This window comes from Microcaecilia unicolor, chromosome 7, assembly GCF_901765095.1.
Source record: "Microcaecilia unicolor chromosome 7, aMicUni1.1, whole genome shotgun sequence".
NCBI lineage: Eukaryota > Metazoa > Chordata > Amphibia > Gymnophiona > Siphonopidae > Microcaecilia > Microcaecilia unicolor.
In genome coordinates, this window is record NC_044037.1 from 231459271 (window position 1) to 231474849 (window position 15579).

At 42.1% G+C, this 15579-nt stretch overlaps 1 protein-coding gene across 1 annotated transcript in view; it reads left to right on the forward strand.

The window, feature by feature from the left end:
* The first annotated feature begins 3751 nt into the window (after positions 1-3751).
* Positions 3752-15579, forward strand: part of LRP2 (LDL receptor related protein 2) — a 334494-nt gene continuing 322666 nt past the window's right edge. Inside the window, exons 1-3 of the mRNA XM_030210857.1 lie at positions 3752-3796; positions 8351-8446; positions 13269-13388. Coding sequence (XP_030066717.1) covers positions 3752-3796; positions 8351-8446; positions 13269-13388 — 261 coding nt within the window. The remainder of the gene's footprint in view (positions 3797-8350; positions 8447-13268; positions 13389-15579) is intronic.

Genomic DNA, 15579 nt, shown 5'->3' on the forward strand with positions numbered 1-15579 from the left:
ATTTGTACATTCCTTCAGAAGCTTTTGATAGGGAGGCTGTTGAGCTTTAAAGGTAGTTGATAAGAAACCTGCACCACCAACCCCAGACCTGCACCACCTACCACCACCATACATTAGACCATAGAAAGTATTTGGGTATACAAACTGTGGTACCACTTAGTACCACCTTTCATCAAAGTGAAATTTTTGAGCAGTTGCAGCATACATTATAAATCAGAATGTCACTCCCAATCAGGTTGGTTCATTCAGCACAAACTAACATACTCATGCCACAAATAGTGTGCTTAAGTGATAGTATTAATATTTTGATATATGGATAACACAATTTATTTCTGCTGTAATTATCTTTGTAGGAGGTCACTGGCTCTTATTTTTACTGAATTTGATTTTCTTAATAACCCCAAATAATTTCACACATAAAGTAATTGTCATTTTAAAAGGCTAGTCTTTCAAGCTAAGGTGAATTTTGTGAACAAATATGACCTTTGCATTGCCTGAAGCAGTGCATAGTTGCACATGGTGTCAATTACAAACATTTATTAGTACATATTTTAAAATAATGCATTCAATTGATAAATGTAAAACTAAGTGGTGAACAGCTAACAGAACAGTGAAGTTTCATCGTGTCCACAAAATCCTATAAGAAAAGAAATCTTTATGTACTGAGAATTTTTGAGAGCTTATGTACTAAAAAACGCATGCACAATTAAGTGATTCTGGGATAATTTAACTTACATGGTACATATTTACAAAGACCAGCACATACACAGGGGCAGAGCAGTGGCATATCCAATCAAGGTATGTGTGCTGTGTACACACCTCCTGTCAGTACCTCCCTTCTTCTTCGCACCGTATCTCTTCCTTCTCTTTCCAGCCCAGACCCCTAAAGATCAGCAATTCCCACCCTCCCCCACTACCCCCTGTGCCTTAAAATCACTTCCAGCCTTTGCCCAGCCAGTGCCAGCGCCAGTGGCACTCATAGGCTGTCTGCATGGGGCTTTCTATCTGAACTGTCCCGTCCCCTTCTGATGCAACTTCCTGTTTTCTGAAGGGCGGGACGGTTCAGAGAGAAAGCCCCACTGTGGACTGCAGGTAGCCTGATCTTTGCAGGGATGAGAATGGAAGGGAGAGATGCAGCAGGAGAAAGAAGGGAGGGAAATGTAGATGTACTCCCTATCAAAAATTCATGGCTACGCTACTGGAGCAGAACATAGGCAGGGTTTCCACTTATACATGTAACTTACAGAATACTGTAAATGGGCATCTGTCTCATTTAGGCGTTAGCACTTACACTAGCTATATTGTTATTGCCTAAATGTTAGCCATGTTGATACCCTGCTAGGCTGGTATTCTGTATAGGAATGTAGGTACCTACACTCCTTTATAGAATAGATTTGAAAATATCTATGTGGAAGAGTTATATATACACTGGCTGCTGACGAATGCGTAACTCCATTTGAAAATTGACCTCTCTGATTTTAGCATAATTTTTCAGTGCACATGGCATGTTGGGTTCTCATTAACATCACCAAAATCTGTCTTATTCTGAATGTATTACCCTTTACTCATTCTCCCCTTCCACTTAGACTACTGTATTCTGCTTTTTACAGGTGACCCACCGAGCAGTCTATTAAAATAATTTGCTGCACAACTTGTGTTCTTCCAGTGCTATTATGACTTCATAACCCCTCTTTGAAACCACTTTTCATACTGCTCAAGCTTCACCTACTCATATCCAAATGCCTTCACTCAACAGCTCCTCATTACCTCTTCTCTGTTATCTTTCCCTATATCTGTCCATTCATTGGTCAAGATGTTGCTATTGGTGCCTTTCTCCTCCATTTCAAACTCTTGACTCCACGCATTTTACTTTGCTGTGAAACGCCTGGAGTGGTCTTTAATTTCACGTCATACTTCCTCTTTGCACATATTCAAGTCTCACCTAAGCACTCACCTTCTTGATGCTGTGTTTCAAATCTTAAGCCTGGGTGTCCTTGATTATAATCTAGTTGGTTTTATTATATAAAATATGATTAAAATTATTTCCTGCAACCTTTGTTCTTGTCTGTGAGTCTTGACTGGATTATAAGTTTTATGGACAAGGATTGTCTCTTATGCACATCTTTATAGTGTTGTGTCCATCCCAAAATTGATCATATCAGCACTTTGGGCAGTAGGGGTAGGGTTGACGGCATCATCTGAGGAAGCCCAACCCCAAATTTCCCTCTGAGACTGTATAAGATTTCAGAAGAGCTCAGTCTTCTGTTCCTAGAGCAGGTGTGTTAGCAGCAGTGGACTGGAACGCCACTGCTTCACTCTCTGATGAAGCACTTTGTCCCCTCCCCCCTACTACCTAGGTTTGGTACCCTGTGATCATCTTTCTCATAGCTTAGTGCTTCATAATTAGCAGTATGGAAATGAGTAATAGTAGTAGTAGCAATGATATGCAATGTGCAAATTCAATGTTTCATGTTAAAGAGATAGCTACTTTGTAAGCATGCATCCTATGGTAGGGATGGGCTGTCATTTGTGACAAAATATTGCTCACCAATAATAGTGCACACTCTTTCCCAACTATTGGGAAAAGAGTGCACCCCTCTTTCATGCAGTATATTGTGCATTAATACTATTATTAATCATTTATATAGTGCTACTAGAGGTACACATTATGGGCTGGATTCTGTATATGGCATTTAAAATGTATGTGCATTAGAATGCCCAGTGTACCTGAATTTAACTCACCTTGAGCTACTACTGAAAAAAAGGTGTGAGCAAAATCCAAATAAATAAAAAATAAATAACACACTTAATGCTATTCTATAGACCATGTCTACAGTAAGATGCGGTTTATAGAATAGTGCATAGGCTGGGGAAATGCACATACATTTAAGGCATGGCCATTTATGCCACTGAAAACCTAGTGTAAATGCCTGCACCTAAATGTATGCGCATTCCCCTGAATTCTATAACAACGTGCATAAATGCGATTGACATCCCCAACACACCTACACTCCTCTTATGGCCATGACTCCTTTTCAGATATGCACATTGGAATACATATTTAAAAAAGTCTGTGTAAATTCCAATTATTAGGGACAATTTGTTGTTATCAGCCAATTATCATGACTAATTGGCTTATTACTCAATTGAATAGTGTGTGTAAATTGGCCACATACACTACTCTCCATGCCATATATAGAATCTGACCCTATATGCAGGTACTTTTTCTGTCCCTAGTGGGCTCACAATTTAAGGTTTTTTTTAACCTGGGACAATGGAGGGTTACGTGACTTGCCCAGGATCACAAGGAGCTGTAGTGGGATTTGAACCCACTTTCCCAGGATCTCAGCCCACTGCACTAACCATTAGGCTACTCCTCCAAATTACCAAGGTCACAGAAAAACACATCCCCCCCTGTTTACAAAGCAATGCTAACAGCTGCCGCATGGCATTGCCGACACAGCCCATTCACAGCTTTATAAACAGGGGGGATAATTTTTGGGGCCACCCATCCTATCTTGTGGTTCATCTCCATTAACATATCCAGAAGTTAATGTGTTAGTTAAGCCATGGGAGACATCTTTCCCTTTGAAGTCACAGCACAAAAAATACCCCTGTCACCCATCTCTGTCTGAAATTTCTGTATTGAATCAAATTCTTACGGGAACCTTTATCCCATTGGTTTCAGAGTGTGCATCTGGGCAATTTCGATGTGGGAATGGACGCTGTATTCCTATAAGTTGGCGATGTGATGGTACAGGTGATTGTGCAGATAATACAGATGAAGCTGGATGCCGTAAGTCACTTTAACAAAGTTTCTTTTTCTCTATAGATGAGACAAATATTTAGAGACTAGATCTTTATGAGCTTTATTTGTACAAATATCCACCACCACCTCTTTAGGTAATAAAATGCTACCATTTTTCACTGTTTCATTCCCAAAATTCCCAATTTTAGTGCAAGCCAATGGTCTTTTTTGACTAAATATTAACTGCGATGCCCTTTTCTACACATATTTTATGTTTCTCTGATGCAATCTAATGTTTATGAAATTCACAATGTTGGTATATATGCTGCAACAGAATGATAGCTACAAATAATGGAACATGTGTTTTTTGCTTAACATCAATATGTACAATCGTACGTGATGATCTTAAGGTGGCCAAACAGGTAGAAAAGATGATGCGAAAGCCAGAAGTATGCTTGGGTGCATAGGGAGAGGAATGGCCAACAAGAAAAAAGAGGTGATAATGCCCCTATATGTCTCTGGAGGGGCCCCATTTAGAATAATGTATACAACTCTGGAGACCGAACCTTCAGAAAGATATAAATAAGGTGGAGTCAGTCCAGAGGGCGGCTACAAAATTAGTCAGTAGTTTCTATCATAAAGGGTATGGGGACAGCCTTATAGACCACAATATATATATTCTGGAAGAAAGGCGGGAGAGAGGGGATATGATAGAGATATTTAAATATCTCTGTGACATTAATCCAAATTCAAATCCAAATCCAAATAAATGTAAAGGAAGTGAGTCTTTATTTCTTCATTCAACGTGTAATTAAACTCTGGAATTTGTTGCCAGAGAATGTGGTAAAAGCAGTTAGCTTAGCAGGGTTTAAAAAAAGGTTTGGCTAACTTCCTAAAAGAAAAGTCCATAAACCATTACTAAAATGAACTTGGGAAAATCTACTGCTTATTTCTAGGATAAGCAGCATAAAATGTACTGTACTGTTTTGGGATCTTGCTAGGTACTTGTGACCTGGATTGGCCACTGTTGGAAACAGGATACTGGGCTTCATGGACTTTTGTTCTGTCCCAGTATGGCAACACTTATGTACTTAGTCTATTCCAATTGAAGGAAGCTGTGGAATGAGAGGGCATAGGATGATGTTGTAGGCTTAGGGGTAATTTAAGGAAATACTTTTTTACAGAAAGGATGATGGACATGTGGAATGGCCTCCAGGAGGAGGTGGTGAAGACAGAATGTATTTGAATTCAAAAAAGTGTGAGACAAGCACATAGGATCTCTGAGGGAGAGGTGGAGTTAGTGTATGGTGTGGATGGGCAGAATGGATGGTCCATTTGGCCTTTATGTGCCTTCATGTTTCTATGTTTCTATTAATAGGGTGTATACTAAAACATGAGTCAAGTGTTGGTCAGTGGCAGAAGTTATGTGGATTGTGACAATAGTATATCTGTCCTGTGTTCTCTGGATAAGTTATCTGCATAGTAGACCTAATATTGTCTGTATCTGGATAAATTTGGGACTACCCTGGCACTTGCCCACGTTCTGCTCAGCACAATCTACATAGTGCACTGCAGAGGTGGTATGTAATGTTATTCAGAGGCACTATCCAGATAGTACCTCTGAATATCACAGTTAGCAGCACTTATCCAGTAGGAGGTACTGTTATTCTGATAAGTGCTTTTGAATACTGACCTATGAATGCTTGGTATGAAGAAGGTGTCAAATCTTGGGTTTTATTAAACACTTACTAAACAGTGGGTGGAAGAGAGCATTTCATGCTATTTCAATGTACATTCTAAAGCCTCATCTGTATGTGATAACTGTTCATTTGCATATGTGTGCAGACTAATTTTAATATGTGTATCCTAACATCTAACTCCAGTCCAGCATTCAAGATTAGCCATTTCTGCTAAGTTTTATTGCTTAATCCCCAAATATCTTATTTTAAGTAGTGTATGGCTTAGGAAGCATATTTAGGATATGATATGTATTCCATGAAGTTTGCCTTTGTAACTGAATATTTTTTCCCCACTTTTATTCATTTTTGCCTCAGAGGCTCCTTTAATGCCATAGAATTATCTGGGAGTTACATTCTCACTTTTGCCTTAAAACAGTGAGTCACCAAAGCCAAGATGTCCTCAGTTTATTATATGGGTCTCTTGAACTTGTCTCCTCTTAGATCTAAGTCTGCCTTCTTTACATACTAGCTAGCCCTAGTCACTCTCATGTGTGGGAGCTGGATTTGGAATTAAATCAGATTATCTCATGTAGCAGCATGTAGCATAACTGAGGGGTTATTAAAGTCATTATCTAAGTACTATCTATGGGCCCTACAACTTCCAGCGATCTTATGTTTTGTTACTGTTTTATGTCCTGCACCCTCCTTTTGTGCTTTATTACTGTTATTATTGCTATTAATGTTATAAGACTCTATAAATTTGCATTATTGTAAACTAGGCCTCTTTTGTCTCTTGCTGAGTCTTTTGCCCCTTTCTTTTTAGTTTTAGTTGTAAACCACTTTAATTTTTTATGTTTTGCTTTAGTGGTATATCAAATAAAGATGAAATGTGAAATGTTAATCAAATTTAGAAATATATTCTAAAAGTACTGGTCCCCATTTTGGACTAGATTCAGAAAATGGTGCTCAAAAGACAGCACTGAAAAAAATCTGCACAGAGTGCCATCCTATAATTGGTGCTTCAAGTTGTACGCCATTTAGAGCCAATTTCCATGCCAAACTTTGGTTGCGAGGATTTACACCAACTGAAACTTGGTGTAAATCCTGGAATGTAATTTAGGCATGAATCCCCAGTATTCAGTAATACTGCGCACATCTTTAGTGAATGACCCTGATCCTCATATTCTCCTCCCTTGGCCACTCCCCCTTTTGAGTTGCATGCTATAAGTTTTGCATGCGGATCTTTCTAGAATAACACCTAGCAAGATGTGTGCGTAAATCCAAATTGTGGCCAATTAACACCAATAATTGATTGGTATCACCCAATTATTGGTGCTAATTGGCTTATTAGCCAATTTATCATTTCATTTATTAAAATTTAATATACCGCTTTCCTTGCACGCAAATTAAAGTGGTTTATATAAAATAATAATAAAACATGAAATCAGAAAGGAATGCCAATAATTAGATAGGAAAGACATACCTGCTTATTTTCCAAGGAGATCGCCGGCCATCTTCCGACACAAATCGGGAGATGGCCGGCCATCTCCTGAAGCCGGCAAAATCGGTATAATGGAAAGCCGATTTTGGCCGGCTTCAACTGCTTTCTGTCGCTGAGCCGGCCAAAGTTAAAGGGGGCATTTCGGAAGGGTGTGGAAGGCAGGACGGGGGCAAGGTTATGAGATGGCCGGCTTCAGCTGATAATGGAAAAAAGAAGGCCGGCTCTGATGAGCATTTCGCCGGCTTCACTTGGTCCATTTATTTTTACGACCAAGCCTCAAAAAAGTGCCCTAATTGACCAGATGACCACCGGAGGGAATCGGGGATCATCTCCCCTTACTTCCCCAGTGGTCACCAACCCCCTCCCACTCAAAAATAAAAAATTAAAAAACATTTTTTTGCTAGCCTCTGCCAGCCTGAAATGTCATACCCAGCTCCCTGACAGCAGTATGCAGGTCCCTGGAGCAGTTTTTAGTGGGTGCAGTGCACTTCAGGCAGGTGGACCCAGGCACATACCCACCCCCACCTGTTACACTTGTGGTGGTAAATGGGAGCCCTACAAACCCCCCCAAAACCCACTGTACCCACATGTAGGTGCCTCCTTTTACCCCTTAGGGCTATGGTAGTGGTGTAGAGTTGTGGAGAGTGGGTTTTGGGGGGCTCAGCACCCAAAGTAAGGGAGCTATGCACCTGGGACCAATTTTTGAAGTCCACTGCAGTGCCCCCTAGGGTGCCCGGTTGGTGTCCTGGCATATGAGGGGGACCAGCACACTACAAATGCTGACTCCTCCCACGACCAAATACCAAGCTTGGATTTGGCTGGGTTTCAAGATCGCCGGTATTAGTTTCCATTATCGCCGGAAACCAATGCCGGTCATCTCTAAAGCCGGCCCAAATGCTGAGATTTGGCTGGCTCCAACCGTATTATCGAAACAAAAGATAGCCGGCTATCTTTTTTCGATAATACGGTCGTGGCCAAATAGATGGCCGGCGCAGTTCGATTATGCCCCTCATAACTATCACAGACAAACTAGCCAGAATTTAAACCAAGATAAAAAGTTTGTAACAAACATTTACAACCCCTCATCCCTCACTGCAGAAATTAACCTGGCCATGTGTAATAGGCCTGCTGAAAAAAAGTATGTTTTTAGAGATGCTGTACATGAAGAATATGAAGTATCAAGGTGAAGATGTGGTAACGAATTCCATAATACAGGTGAAACAAAGTAAAAGGCACTCAATATTCTTGACTCTATTTGAGCTTTAGAGGAGTGAGGGAGAACCAATCTGTTGTCATGCAGTGAACGTAGAGTACGGGAGGGGGTGTAGGGAATCACCACGGAAGAGAGATAAGCAGTAAAACCACTGTACAGAACCATATGTGTTAATGTTGCAACCTTGAATTTAATCCTAAATTCAATAGGGAGCCAGTGAAGTCGCTGAAGAAGCGGTGAGATGTGATCATAGCAAGATGCCTATCAACAAAAGTACAGGGATGTCAGGTGGTGACAGTGAACTGGTAATCCAGTTTGCCACCGTTTTCTCTGTATTTAGGACTAGAAGATGGTCCTTTAACCAGACTGCCACATGCTCTAAGCAAGTTAGAATAGGTTTTAAATTCACACAGAACAGATCTGTGTAAAGAATCAAAGAAAGTTATCTGCGTAGGGAACTAATTCCCGAGGATTCTAAAAGCAGGGCCAGAGGACTCACAAACAAATTAAAGAGGATCGGTGCAAGCACAGACCTCTGTGCATCCCACAAGTGATAGAAAAAGAGTTTGAAACAGAAGAAGATTGAACTGCCTTGAAAGAACGTTGCCCAAGAAATGATGTGAACTAATCCAAGACTGTACTAGGGATACCTAAACATGAGTGTCGGTGTAGAAGAAGATTGTGAGTTATCAGATCAAACGCTGCAGATAAATCTTTCCCTTTTTCAGATTACAATGAAGTTTACTAACAGGCTCATTTTCAAAAGAGATGGACGTCCATCTTTCAACATAAATCGGCGCTTGGACGTCCATCTCTCAGAGACGTCCAAATTGATATCATTGAAACCCGATTTTGGACGTCTCTAGCGAAAGTCCGTCACAAGAACATCCAAATCTCAAGGCGGCATATTGGAGGCGTGGTGAAGGCAGGACTTGGGGGCATGCCTAAGACTTGGATGTCTTTGAGCCATAATGGAAAAAGGCAGAGACGTCCTAAACTAAAACTTGGATGTTTTCATCCGGACGTGTTTTTAGGAGTAGCCTAGTGGTTAGTGCAGTGGACTTTGATCCTGGGGAACTGAGTTTGATTCCCACTGCAGCTCCTTGTGACTCTGGGCAAGTTACTTAACCCTCCATTGCCCCTGGTACAAAATAAGTAACTGAATATATGTAAACCGCTTTGAATGTAATTGCAAAAACCTCAGAAAGGCAGTATATCAAGTCCCATTTCCCTTCCCTTTATTATGAATAAGGCACAAAAAGGTGCCCGAAATGACCAGATGACCACTGGAGGAAATCGGGGATGACCTCCCCTTACTCCCCCAGTGGTCACTAACCCCCTCCCACCCTCAAAAACATCATTAAAAATATTACGTGCCAGCCTCAGATGTTATACTCAAGTCCATGACAGTGCATGCAGGTCTCTGGAGCAGTTTTAGTGGGTGCAGTACACTGCAGACAGGCAGACCCAGGCCCATACCCTCCCTACCTGTTACATTTGTGGAGGAAACAGCGAGCCCTTCAAAACCCATCACAAACCCACTGTACCCACATATAGATGCTCCCCTTCACCCGTAAGGGCTATGGTAGTGGTGTTCAGTTGGGGGTAGTGGGTTTGGGGGGGGGGGTTGGGGGCTCAGCACACAAGGTAAGGGAGCTATGTACCCTTTTATGAAGTCCACTGCAGTGCCCCCTAGGGTGCCCAATTGCTGTCCTGGCATGTCAGGGGGACCAGTGCAGTATAAATGCTGGCTCCTCCCATGTCCAAATGGCTTGCATTTGGACATTTTAGACATGGACGTCTTTGGTTTCGAAAATCGCCAAAAGTCAAAGACGTCCAAATCTAGGGATGTCCAAATCCAAGGACATCCTTGGTATTTTCAAAACAAAAGATGGACGCCCATCTTTTTTCTAAAATGAGCTTTTCCCCACTTCCGGATTTGGACATTTTACAATGACGTCCAAATCCAAACTTAGATGTTTCTTTCGAAAATTCCCCTCTATGTAACGCAGTAAGCACAGTCTCTGTACTGAAACCAGCACGGAAACTGAATTGGAGAGGATGCAGAGCATTGATGGATTCAATATGTGCTGAAAGCTGGTTAAGGACCACTGATTCAGTAATCTTAATAGATTAGAAACCAGACGGTAATTTTTTGATTGCATAGGATCAAGATCATGTTTTTTAGAATAGGCTTGATCAAAGCAGACTTCAAAGATGCTGGTAAAGTACCAGACAGCAGACTTAGTAAGAATAGTGTACAAAACTAGAGTTAATTCCAAAGAATAGATTTTTAACCACTTTGAGGGAAGGGGGTCTAAAGAGCAGAAGGTGCCATATAAGTGTGTCAATAATTTAGAAAAATATTCCATAGAAGGCAAGTTGAAAGATGACCAAAGAACAGACTGAGCTCCTACTGAGGAAGTAGGGTCTGGGAGGGGAAATGAAGGAAAACTCATCTGGAACAACTCGATTCTAGTTGCAAAATAATTTGCCAGTGAATCCAAAGTTAGTTGGGCTCTAGGTCCCAAATGTAAGGGGATAGTAGTAAAAGCATTGAAAACTTTGAACAATTGCTTCGTAGAACTAGATGCCTGTTGGATCTGCTTAGAATAATAAATTTGTTTAGCCATGCGTAGTTGAGCAACATAGTGTTGCTGTGCACCCCTGGCAATCCTTCGTAAGGTATCTGACTTCTGTTTTTGACAGTGGCGCTCAGTTCTCCTCATTTGACAATGATATAATGTTAGTCTCCCATTGGAACCAAGGCTGATGTGTAGAGTTCTGACATTTAATCAGAGTCAGTGGAGCTATACTATCTAACTTCTCTTGTAGCAAATTGCTCCAAATAGACACCTGCTCCTCTAGTGATAGTTCTGAGAAATTACAGGGAAAACAATCTCTCATAGATGACAGAGTTGACGGGTCTATCTTACCTAAGTGTCTAGACCAAAAGACTTTCTGAGTGGGTTTGTTGACCGGTATAGCCATATAAAGAGTGAAAGTAAGAAAAAAAGTGATCAGACCAAGAGACAGGTGTAGTGCAAAAGGAAGAAAGACTGAAAGGAGAGCAGTGGGGGGAAATAATCAGATCAAGTGAATGACCGGCTACATGACTTGTAAATGAAATATGTTGTATCAGATCCAAATCTGAGATTAGGGAGGATATATGTGCAGATTGAGGATGCCCCACGGAATCTACATGCGTATTGAAATCACCCATAATTAAGAGATTGGGATATTTAGCTGTTCCCAGTTCTCTGCCTTCAATGATGGGGAACAGTAGATTAAGAGTAGATAAATTGTGGGATGAGAAGAAACTTTAGCCAAGATAAGTTCCAAATAGGTGAAATTATGAGAGGTAATCTCAGTGATTTGAATAGTAGGAGAAGAAAACAGTGCCAGACCTCCCCCATGTTTCCCTACCAGCCAAATTTCAGTAAGCCCAAATAAGTCCAGATGATTGGTAGTCAAGAGGTACTTAATCAAAGGAGATTTCTTTTTCAGAGAACGACAGTTTAATAAGGCACAGGATAGAGGCAAGAGGGAAAAAGCAAAAGTAGGAGTGGACTTCTGACAGGAGAGTAAGTGTTGCAAAGAAGGAGCCGGATTCAAAACTTTCCCTAGGGGGCAGTATCCCCACCAACTAGGAATAGGGAAAGTATCTGTAGCCATAGGAAAGAGAAACGGAGAGAGACTAAAGGAAAAAGAAATAGGCTCAGAAAAACAGAAGAAAAAAAGAGAGAAAAAGAAGGACCTGAGCCTATTTAGTTGCACCTACATCTCAGGATCATGTGCAATTTTGCACGCAGAAATTTGCATTCCATTTATAGAATCCTGAGGTTTATGTCTATGGAAAAACTTGAGTTGCTAAATATTGCTGTTATTTGCATACATATTAAATTATTTTATTTTATTTTTATCATGAATTTTATATTTTGGCATTTTTAAGGAAGCAATTCTGCTCAGTGCAGAACATTTTCAGAACGTGTGAAAGGCAGTTCTCTAGCTATGCACCAGTGATTAGGCACTTGCCACTTATGGGGTCTTTTACTAAGCTGCAGTAAAACGGTGCCTGCGCTATAATCAGCGCATGTTTATGATGCGCACTGAGGCCCCCTTTTACTGTAGTTGGTAAAGGAATCTCTATTCTTCCCAAAATGAAATGGCCGTGCGGAAACTGAACCATTTGCTGTGTGGCCATTCGGGGGGCAGCACTTACCTTCACCCACTGAAGTGGCGGTAAGGGCTCCAACGCTAACCCAGCGCTACTTGATTACCGCTGGGTAACTATTTTTATAGCATCAAAAATGGCGTGCGCTGGGGGTGGGAACTACCACTGGGTAGCCTGGCAGTAGTTCTGGATTGGCACGCGGCAAGCCTGTTGTCGCGCACCAACTCTTTTGTAAAAGGGCCCCTGTGTTCCCATTTGCCCTAAGTGCTAATCTACAAGGACACCTATAAGTGGCATTGCATGCATCGGCAAGGAGGGCGAACGTGTGGGTGGAGCTTGGGAGGGGCATTCCTTCCACTGATGTGCATACTTTATAGAATACTATAAGATGCGTGCCTTGCTTGCCATATTTACACCTACCATTGACTTGTATACATTTCAATGTGCCAATGCTAGTTTATGCTAGTATTCTTTAATGGCTTCTGGGTGCTGTATTGGAGCTCCTAAATGTAGGCACTAATTTATAGAATTGTCACCATATTGTAACATAATTAATATAGTACAGTACCATTGCCTCAGGTACAAACTAGCCCTCCAGGGACAGAGATATACCCAGTGTATCTGAATGAAACTCACCTTGAGCTACTACTAAAAAAGTGTGAGCAAATCCAAATAAATAAATAATAATCGCAGCATAAGGCTTTTGTGGAAACAGAACTGAAAAATAATTTTTCATCAGACTACAGGTATATTTTATCTCCCTCTGAACTCATCTCAACAATAAACTTTGGCTAAGGACCACCATCTATGGCTCCTTCCAGAACCCAACTGACATGGACCCAAAATCTGGCCACTAGGTGCCAATACTGAGCAATAGCTGAGACGCTCTCCTTCTCTTTTTTCTTTTCATATAATACTTTTATAATAATACATTATATATTTATATCTACTAGCTCGCCTCACCTGTGCAGGAAGCCAGTTTCAATGCCATGATGGAGAATGTATTCCTCGAGCTTGGGTTTGTGATGTCGAGGAAGACTGTGAAGATGGGTCAGATGAGAATCAACAATGCCGTAAGCAATGTTTATGACCATATACCACTCAGCCTTGCTCTACAAACATTTATAACTGACAACCCTTGAATGTGACTTACTACACATCCTACAGCTGCCCTATTTAATTATACATATAAAACAACAGTGTCCCATGGGATAAGGTGGTTGAAGAGGTTGATTATTCTTTTCTTCTCTACTTTTGTGGTCTGGGCATTTTATTTCTATAATTAGGTTGGTCCCATTCTCTTTTCCACTTTCCATGTGTCAATCTTCACCTAAATTATTTTCTAGATTGACCATTCCACTTCTTTTTCCTCTTGTCTTCTTCCTTTCTTTCAATACATCTATCTGGCACTGATCTTTCATTTTCTGCCCCCCACCACACTTTTCTCTTCTCTCCCTTTCTCTCACCTTATAGTCCTCAGTCTCCTTTTCACTTTCCATCTGTCTACTGGTTTTTTCCCATATCCCTCCCATTGATCCTCTCTGTCTCTCTCCTTTCCCAGTTTCCTATCCTGCCTCCCATTCTCATCCTCTGTACTCACCCTCTTAGCCCTCATCTACCCTCTATTACCATTCATCCCCTCACCAGCCTAAGCGCCATCCCTGGCTTTCCTTCCTTCCCTCACCTCCAGGCCATTCTTCTTTCTCTTACCCTATACCCCATACTTCTCTTTCACCATTTTTAACCTCATTTCCACCCTCACTCATCCCCTTCACAACCCATCCTCTTCTTCCCATACCACTCCTCAGTACCCCATCCCTTTTCAATGACTCTCATCCTCTCCAGTCTTCCAGGTCATTCACATTATGCCGTATCCTTTCCCCAAACTTCATCCCCTTTTCTTGCCCCTCTTCTCTTATCCCTTATTTCACATCCTCACTCATTCTCTCAACCCATCAACATGTCCCCATTCATACCTACCGATACCAAAAACGCAGAATCCCCTCAAAATTCCCATGACATTTTTCCTATCTATAATTCTGTGCTTTGCTCCAATACTATCATTCAATTACCAAATCCAGTCATCTTCTGATCTGTCCCCCTTCTCCCGACCCCCTAGTTCCATCCATCTTCTGCTTTCCAGTGTCTCCTGTTCATTTGACATTTATTCTCTCTTCATGCCCACCGTCATTCTCTTTGTGTCCCTATCTGTCATATCCAGCACCTACACTCTGTGTCCCTGTCCCTATTTCCCTCATGTTCAGTAACTGCCCTCTGTGTCGCCATCCATCCCCCTGTGCCCATGTTCCTTCCCAGCCACTTTCCTCCTCTCTTCCCCTTCTCCTGCATTCCCACCTGGGCCAGCATCTCATCCTCTTTCTCCCCTGACCCTTTCCCATGGTACCACATCTCTCTCTCTCTCTCTTTTCCTGGCTCCAGCATCTTTTGCACTCTTACCCAACCCAACCCATCTCATCTTTCTCCTTGTCTTCTACCCAACTCCGCCATCCCAGCATTTCTCTTTCTCCCCCGCCCACAGCTTCTCTCCTCTTCTCTTCCCTGTCTCCACATCTGAAATCTCACTTCCATGTTCCCTCTCGCCCTCTCCCTGTGGTCTGATGGCATCTCTCTCCCTACCTCCCTATGTGATGTGGCATCTCTTTTACCCTTCCTTCCCCCCGCCATCTGCAATGCAGCACCTCTCTCTCCCTCTGCTCTCCATGGGGCCAACTATCTCTCTCCCTTCCTGACCCCCTCCCCCCCACCCTGTAGTCCTTCAATCTTCCAGGCTGCTGGCAGTGCCATTGCTGACATTGATGCTGCCGGCAACCAGCCCCGGAAGCCTTCTCTCTGCTACAAATTCCTATTCCTGTATTGGTGGGATGCTACAGAGAGGAGACTTCTGGGACTGGCTGAAGGCAGTGTGCTTTCATTGCTAACACTGATGCTGCCAGAGGCCTGGAAGATTGAAGAACTGCAGTGCGGGGGGGGGTGGGGGGGTGGGGGGGGTGAGGGGGTGGGAAGGGAGAGAGATAGCGGACCCCACGAGAGGATGCTGGATAGGTAATGAAGGATGGCAAGCTGTTTTTCTGGGGTGGCGCTTGCCAACCTGTAGTGATACCTTTGGCACATAGGCATTATTTTGTTTGATAATCCATTAGGGGGAGCAAAAGACTGCTTCCCTTGTGCCTTCCTTGCTATGCCTCTGGTGTATAGATGTCAACTTCACCTACTTCTTTAGCTATAATCCAGTCACAGAAAAAG